This window comes from Myotis brandtii, unplaced genomic scaffold, assembly GCF_000412655.1.
Source record: "Myotis brandtii unplaced genomic scaffold, ASM41265v1 scaffold199, whole genome shotgun sequence".
Taxonomy (NCBI): Eukaryota; Metazoa; Chordata; class Mammalia; order Chiroptera; family Vespertilionidae; genus Myotis; species Myotis brandtii.
In genome coordinates this window covers 361614-370458 of record NW_005357414.1, presented here as the reverse complement: position 1 = coordinate 370458, position 8845 = coordinate 361614, and the positions used below count along the sequence as shown (strand labels likewise).

General features: G+C 38.4%; 1 protein-coding gene across 8 annotated transcripts in view; it reads left to right on the top strand.

Annotated features, from left to right (window-relative positions):
• PAK3 (p21 protein (Cdc42/Rac)-activated kinase 3) overlaps positions 1 to 8845 on the top strand; it is a 397698-nt gene that overhangs the window by 379824 nt on the left and 9029 nt on the right. For all 8 annotated transcript variants that reach the window (XM_014538815.1, XM_005865195.2, XM_005865194.2 and 5 more), the window contains one exon: positions 7619 to 7756. In XM_014538815.1, the coding sequence (XP_014394301.1) occupies positions 7619 to 7756 (138 nt within the window). The remainder of the gene's footprint in view (positions 1 to 7618; positions 7757 to 8845) is intronic.

Sequence of the window (8845 nt, the reverse complement as noted above, 5' to 3'; positions counted from 1 at the left end):
GCTTATATGCATGCATACAAGTCCTTTGGTTGATCTCTCCCTCTTACCCTCACCCTCCCCTGCCTTTCCTCTGAGGTTTGACGGTCTGATCAATGCTTCTCTGCCTCTGGATCTGTTTTTGTTAATCAGTTTATGTTGTTCATTATAGTCCACATATGCCTCATTTTTTGAAGAGTCCTTGTCTGCCTCTGGTAGGAGAATTCCTACCTCAGAGACTGTGTACAGTCTCTATATAGTGGTCAGGAGAATGGACTCTGAACTTACACTCCCTGAATTCAAATATTGAATCCCTCATTGCTAGGTATGTGATATTAAGCTAGTTGTAATATTAACCCTGCAGGCCTCAGTTTTTTTTATCTGTCAATTGGGAATCATAATTGAGTCTACTACACAGAGTTGTACGGATTAAATGAGCTAATAGTAATTATTCAGTAAATGTTAAATATTAATGTTCCCCATGCACATAGTATTTATATAGATATTTATATTTAGATGAATAGCCTTTCTTCTTGGTCTTATAGTTAAACTTCATTTTATGTTAAATAGATTTATATGAACTAGGTTGGGAGCCTGTTCACCATTTATAACAGAATATCCATAGGAAAAATGTAATTTGAGCTTTAAGTATTCAAGTTAAAAGGAAATGTTTGTACCATAGTCTATCTTCTTTGTAAAGTATGTCTTTATATCAGTGCTGGGGCCTCTCATGGTTATTAATGTATTTCCATGTAAGTCCCCTAGTTTGTTTTCTAACATTCTAACCTAAACTTATAAACTGTTTCAATGAACTAAAGTCAGAAACTGAAGCTTTTTAACTAAATGGTTAGTCCTATTGTAAAACTGCCTTAATGAATATTTATATATGGATTATTTTGAAGAAATGTGGTAACTTCTAAGATGACTGCTTTGATTTTTTTAGCTGAGAAAATTGCCAATAATGTAAAATGAATTATTCCTTCAACTGAGTAAAATAGTTTTCTCTGAGTACTTAGGTAAATTTAGTTGCACATTGGGGCCAGTGAAAACTGTGATGTTTGTGTGTTATTACAAAGATGTTTGAATTATTAAGAATTCCAGAGCATCACAAACTTCTAGGTATATCTCAGTGCATACGGCCACCATTTGGGGGCCAAGGGTTGTCTTTCTAATATTATAAATAATGTCACTAGATCATAAGGCCTATATTAACTCTACTTAGGAATTAAACAGACCTTGTTCAATGGTGTATCAGAATATTAAAGAAAAGCACCTTTTCTGTTGAAGATCAGTCAGAGAAGACTAAATTTCTGAACTATGTTCCAAGTTCTGGAGAACACTTATTCTTCCCCTTCCTCTCTGGGTTTGCCCAAAGCAGATTATCATGTTGTGGTCATCTTTTTCTAGTTTTTCATCCCTTTAATGGAATCTCCTTACATATACTGCTCATGGATCTCTCTTCCTTCTCCCACACTGAGGAATGAGTAATTAGAAGTTATCACATGCCAGGCCTGTTCAACTACAAAAAGTTGTTTTTGTCATTCTCGGTGTATCTTCTGCCATGTTTAATAGTTTACTTTAGGTTCTGAGCTTCAATACTTTGTATGTCATCTGTTATATTCCTAGCTCAGTTAAATTTATTTATATTTTTGGCTCTCATTTCATTCAGCAACAGAAATATTTATTGAGCCCCTCTTTTGAGTTCATTGCCATGAAATCCAGCATTGGTCATGTTACAATTTCCACCTTCATAGTCCAGGATGGCAGACCTATAAAGACATAACAAGTATACACAATAAAGTGTGAAAATGGGCATATGAACAAAGGACTGTGGTAACTCAAAGGAGGAAATTGCTAACTCAATCTGCAGGGTGACCAACTGTCCCACTTTGCTTGGTATCGAAGGACATGGGAACTTCAGTGCTGAAACCTAGGACAGTCCCCAGAAAACTGAGGTGGTTGATCACCATATCTATCTAGGAGAGATTGAAAAGTCTGTAAAAATGAATTGCCATTTGAAATAGAGCTTAAAAGACAAGTAGAATTTCAGTAGGCACTTAAGGGAAATGGGGAAAGCATTTTAGGCAGATATGAAAGAACATTTCCAGTTATGGAAATTATTAACAAATTGGTGTGTATAGCTTTGACCATTATGCGCACATGTGTGGGGGTATGGACTAAGAATGACTCCAAGGTGAGAAGAAAACAGATATGGGCAGGAAGGGTGAGCAGGTGCCAAATCATTAAGGGTGTTATATGCCTTGTTCAGGAATCTTTACTATATCCTCTGGATCAGTGGTTCAAATGAAACTTTGTTTTGGAAGCATAAATAAATAGGAAAAAATAAATATTTTTTAGATTGAAACAGATATGTGTGGGTACAGGGTCCTAGAATCTCTACACCTATCTCTCTCTTCCACCTATTTTTCCTCTTAGCTGTCCTTTGGGGAATTTGGGGTAACCCAATTGAAAACCACATCAATGAATCATGGGGAGCCACTAACTTTTTTCAAAGCAAAATTATGGATGACATGATGAGATCTCTGATGGGATTGCTTGGTAAGGAGAATGGACTGAAGAATAAAAAGGCTTGAGTAAAGAAAACCAATCAGGAGGCTATGGTACAGCCCGAGAGAAACTCAACCTTAAGCAGAGACAATGGTTATAAAGAGAAATGGATGGGTATGAAAGACATTTCTGTAGGTTGCATTAACAGAAACTAGTAGACTGATTATAGTAAAGGTGGGGGAGAGGAAGGCTGCTGATTGAGGAAGGAGAACTCAAGAATGATTCTTGGTTTCTTAAGAAGCAACCAACTAAACTGATGAACAAAAACAGATCCAGAGACAGAGAATCATTGATCAGACCATCAAACATCAGAGGGAAGGCAGGGGAGGATGGGGGAAGAGGCAGAGATCAACCAAAGGACTTGTATGCATGCATATAAGCATAACCAATGGACACAGACACTAGGTGGATAAGGGCACAAGTGGGGGTGGGGTGGGGGGCAATGGGGTGATAAGAGACATATGTGATACCTTAATCGAGAAGGAGAAGAAGAAGAAGAAGAAGAAGAAGAAGAAGAAGAAGAAGTCGCCAACTAAAAGGGAAATCTCTAATTTCTAATACCCGTTCAATTTCCTTGAGTTTTCACTAACTCAGATAAAACCAAAATGTGATCACTCATGCCTGGATATGTTTTCCTCAGTCTTTCTTCATCTAAGACTTAACTTTGCTAGTAAAATTCTTTTTTGCTGTGATTGTTGTATTGGCTACAACTGTATTTGTCTCTCATATTCAGGACTGTGGGCAGCAGTTTTCCTTTTACAGCTGACACACAGGATGTGTTCCAAAAGTTCATTTCAAGTTAATTATTTGAAACTCAGAGTGCATGTTCCCATAGAACTGGCATTATGCATAGTGAGTAGTTTCCCAGGCTAGTCCACAAAGGCCAGTGTAGACCATAATATAACTGAAAGTGTGGATTTTTGTAATGGAAATTAGTTGAAAATATTACTGTTGCAATTAAAGGAAAACAACAGTTGAAAAATCAATCATCTGGCTTTTTGTTTCCTTCAAGTGGTAGTACTTGATGAAAAGCAGGTTGAAACCTAGGAAGACAGAAAGAAATAGATAAGGATTTTTGTGTAAATTGGACAGCACAGCCTTTTAAATTTAAGTTATGTTTTACAATTTTAAAATAATAAAATTGTAGAAAAGTTGGAAAATGGAAAAATGTTTTAAAAATTAAGTCACCAATAATCCTACCACCCAGAGAGAACCACAGTTCATATATTGGTGTTTCCTTTCAACTTTTTAAAATCATATCAACAATATTAACTATAGTATATCCCCATGCTGAACTATTATGCAGTCCTCAAAATAATATTTCTGAAGAATTTTTTAAAACATCAAACAATATTTATGATATAGCATTGAGTAAAAGGCAGCCTTGCATTTGATACCTAAATGGGGGACGAGGGTAAGCAGATCAGCACTATTCAAACTGAAGGAGTCATCTATTAGGTTCCCAATCCAGACCCCCGGCCCACCACCATTGGCCCCACCCCCAACAAAAACCACAGCCATTGTTTTTATAGAAATTCAGAAGAGGACATATGCACTCTTTGAAGTGCTGCAGAGGTTCATAGCACTGGTTCCTTTATTACTTTTGATTTTCCTTCAAAATTACAGGACTTTCTTCTCTCTGGCTACACTTATCACTAGCACCATTCAGCCTTCACAACTATTATCAAAGTGTGTGTGTGTGTGTGTGTGTGTGTGTGTGTTTCATAAATGGAATGGAAAGAGGGACATGCATTTCCTGAGGTAATTAGGCATGGATTGAGAGAGGTGAGAAAGACAGATAGAGATGTATGTGTACTTGTGAGGACCAAGATTATATGGAGTAGAATGAATTAAGCTAAGAATACTAAACAAAATGTGAGAAAATGAAACAGTATAATATGCAAAAAGATATACAGAGTGGAAAGAAGGAAAAGAAATTTGTTTATTTAGGGCTGGATTTGGCTACAGAGCAGAAAGCAAGCAAGCAAAGGACAGAGAGTGTGGCAGAATTGTGGCCAGTTGAAAGAAGAGTTTTGGGAGGAAGCAGCAAATGTAATTTGCAGTAACCAATTTTCTTTTAATAAGGGAACTAAGATGCTTTTGTGAGGACATGTGCTTCAAGCACTAATTATCCAAGAACAAAAAACACTGTTTGAACTTAATTTATCTGCTGTGAATGTGCACCATTTGATTTTACCCCAATCAATACCTTCCTAAAAGCCAGTTTATGGATTCTTTTTATATACTACCTCCTTTTAGTTAAAACTAGATTTGCCACTGACTTGAATTTTGGCATGGAAGTTCTAATAGCTGCCACCTGCATTTGCTGTTCTTCAATAAAGGAATTTAAAATTAGATAGGAGGGGTGAAGGACAGGAAGTTGTTTGTTTGGAGTATTTAAATGTGAGCTTTTTTAATATCCTGGGGAGGGTAAAAAGTTTCATCTCACTCCGTATAAACATGTTACATTGTAATTCTCACTCATTACTATGCAAGAGAATCCCCCTCTATGGGACTTTGTGGCTCTCTAATTTGATGTACTTATGAGTTACTAAGTGGGACGCAAGTCCTTGACCACTGGTTTTCAATGTTCGCTGTAAATTGGAATCTCCTGGAGAGCTTAAAAAATACCAATGCCTGAGTTCCACTCCCAGAGATTTTTATTTAATTGATCTTGGCTGAGAACTGGGTATGGCGAATTTTTTAAATCACCCCAGGTGATTGTGGGAAACTCTAGTTTAGCCTGTTCCTTAATTAGCTGGGTGGAATAAACCAGTCTTCAGAGTGGTCCTGGAACCAGCAGGGAACTTATCAGATGAAAATTCTTGGGCCCCTCTCTGGATTTACCTAATCTGATTTACAATGGGGTGACCCAGGAATCTGTTTTTTAACAAGATTCTAGGAATGACCAGAGTGCCCTCTAGGTCAGTGGTCGGCAAACTGCAGCCCCTTGAGTGTGGCTCTTCCACAAAATACCACGTGCAGGCGCGCACCTACAGTGCGATTGAAACTTCGTGGCCACACTCAAGGGGCCAGAGAGCCGCATGTGGCTCGCGAGCCGCAGTTTGCAGACCACTGCTTTAGGTGATTCTAGTGCATGCTAGGGTGATAGGTTGATGGTCACTGGAATAAGCAGTCCTTCTTAACCCTTTCTAAAGTATATATCTGGAAGTTTCTGGAAAGGAGATGTTCTCACCGGCTGTTGAAAACTGGCCTGGAAAATGACTTTGGTAAAAAAAATACAGTTTTAAAGAATTTATTATTATTATTATTGTTAATCCTCACCCAAGGGTATTTTCTCCATTGATTTTTATAGAGAGTGGAAGAGAGGGAGAAGGGGGAGAGACAGAGAGAGAGGAACACCAATGTGAGAGAGACACATCAATTGGTTGCCTCCCGAGCATGCCCTGACCAGGGCGGGGATTGTGCCTGCAATCTAGGTATGTGCCCTTGACTGGAATCAAACCTGAGACCTTTCAGTACTTGGGCCAACCCTCTAACCACTGGACAAACCAGCCAGGGTGATAGAAATCTATATATATAAAAGCCAAGCAACCGGAATGACCAGAGTGACCGGTTGCTATGACATGCACCGCAGCTGCCAACCAGCCTGTTTGGGGGTGGGGCCAGCCAGCCAATTTCCTGCATTCCCTCTCCCCCCAGCCGGCCCAGCCCCCATTGGCCCCGATTGGGGCAGGCCAGCCAGACCCCACCCATGCATAAATTCATGCACAGGGCCTCCAGTACTTTTAATAATACTATTAGGAGCCATAGTGGGGAAGAGGAAAAGGGATTAATAATTTTCTGCAAAGCCCAAGCAAGTTCAGGAGGTAGCATGTCTTCATAGTATTTAGGGGATTGGTTGCATAGGCAGGATAACCTTGGTGGCAATACCTGCAGGAAAACTCCTACTTAACCTTCAAGATGCTGTTCTGATGCCAACCTCCTATGTGAAGTTTTCTCTGAGCTCTGGTGTAAATTGCTTTATCCTTGTGTTTACTTAACACTTGCTAAGTTCCTTGCTTAGGTCTTATCTCACTGTATTGAATCTCTCTATGTCTCTCTCCCTTACTAAATTGTGTGTGGCCTTTGAATATAGGACATTCTCTATCCATCTTTAGATATCGAATGTCTAATATAATACCTGATGCATACTTAATGCCCTAGAATTATTTGCTTAGAGGATAACAATGAATCACCAGTTTTTTTGGTTGTCAAGAGCCTTTGAATGATGGGCTTTGTGACTTAATCATGGTCTTGGGTCTGACTCTCTGCCTGGAGTCTTTGGTTTCATCAACAAACCATGAATATATAGATATCTCTCACTGATAGCCTTACACAACAGTGATTTCAGTATTATTTGCAACTTATTATTTTATAGCAGGATACATAACTGTCTGGTTCCAGGACTACTAATGTCAGTTTTTCTCATAGGTAGACCTTCAGGGGGATTTTAATTAAAATCTTTAGACATACATTTGCCACAGTACAAAAGTACTTGAGTTTTTAGGGCCCAGAGGTTACCCCTCATCCAGGCACTGCCATCTTCTGGTTCTTTTTGTACTTCTCTAATTCTATACTGGACTCTGTTCATCCCTGGGCTGCTCACAAATATTCTTTAAACCAGATAAACACTTAATAAATTACAATCACCTTTGCAACCATGCCTTCCAGAGGTTATATATACTCAGGTCAACATGATGGGATGTATATGTGTTTCCCAACTCTTTAGAGTCACAGACTCACAGGCAATTCTTGGTTTAATTTTCTAGCTGGTTCATCACACATTCATTATAGTATAAGGATTTTTACTGGTTTAACTTTCACAGAACAACCTCATAACATTATTTCCAATTTTGGGGGGATAGGGCATCTCACTGTCACCTTAGTTACTGCCGAGAGTAATAATTTCTAAATGTTATAGAAACTTTGAAATATATGTCAATGCCATTATGTATACAATAATTTTTAAGATCTACTGTATAAACCAGAAGAAACTGGATTTGTCCCTTCTATGCCAGCTCATAATCCTAATATGTATGTGCTGAATAGATTTTTCTAATTTTTTCTATAGGCATTATATCTGATAGCTACTAATGGAACCCCAGAGCTCCAGAATCCAGAAAGACTGTCGGCTGTATTCCGTGACTTTTTAAATCGCTGTCTTGAGATGGATGTGGACAGGCGAGGATCTGCCAAGGAGCTTTTGCAGGTGAAAATAAAATAAGACAATTACAAAGAGTCATTATATTGGGCTTTTATAACTTCAATGTGTGACAGCAAGAGAGCTCTGTCAAGAGATGTCTAGTGAGAGTTAAGCTATAGACTACAGGCACATAAGTATAGACATGCATCTGATACATGATTGATTGACATATTGCCTTTCTTCTGAAAAGTTGGCAGTTTAATCTATAAATCTCCTTTGCTCTTCCTGGAGTCTTATTTTGCAAGGAAAAAAAAAACAATGTAAATCTCTGGTGTTGCTGTTTTGTTCTAAACTTTACTTGTGCTCCTGGATGTTGTATGCAGGTGCTCTTGGCTGGAGGTAATTCTCTACATAACTATGCAATTATTTCCATGGCATTTGCTACTCTAAAGCTTTACTGGTCAAAGCCCCTTTGCTTGTGATGCCAAATGGCAGGCACCTGCTTGCCTGGGTGAGTAACATCCAGTGGTGAGTGCCTCTGTAACCATTTGTCCTTTTCATGGCTCTCAGGGATTAGTATATACAATAATAATTAGTACCTATGATGTACCAAATTATTTACCCACATTATCTCATTTAATTCTTACAACAGCTCTATAGGGCAGGTGTTATTATCCCAAATTACAGATGTAAAATTAAGGCTCACATAGCTATTGAGTGGTAAACTGGGATTTGAGCCCTGGATTGTCTGACTTTCCACCACACAAACACACAAACCATTTTAGAGCAATATCTCAGGAATAGCTCAGAGATATTGCAAGTTTTGTTCCAGACCACCACAATAAAGCCAATATAACAATAAAGTGAGTCATAATATTTTTGTTGGTGAGAATTCTTGCCCTCAATTTACAAAAAAAGCAACATCCATGAAGCCCAATAAAGTGAAGAAGTGCAATAAAACACGGTATGTCCATACTTATATTGACAAAGTAACACATGCTCATGATTACACATGTAACTTCACTGCTGGGGACTGTTCCTCAGGGAAATGTAACAAGCTATGTAACATTCAAGAGCAATGACTGATTGTTCTCTCTGTGACTTTGACCACATACTCAATTTAAACAAAAGATACAACCATGGATTCAGTTCAAG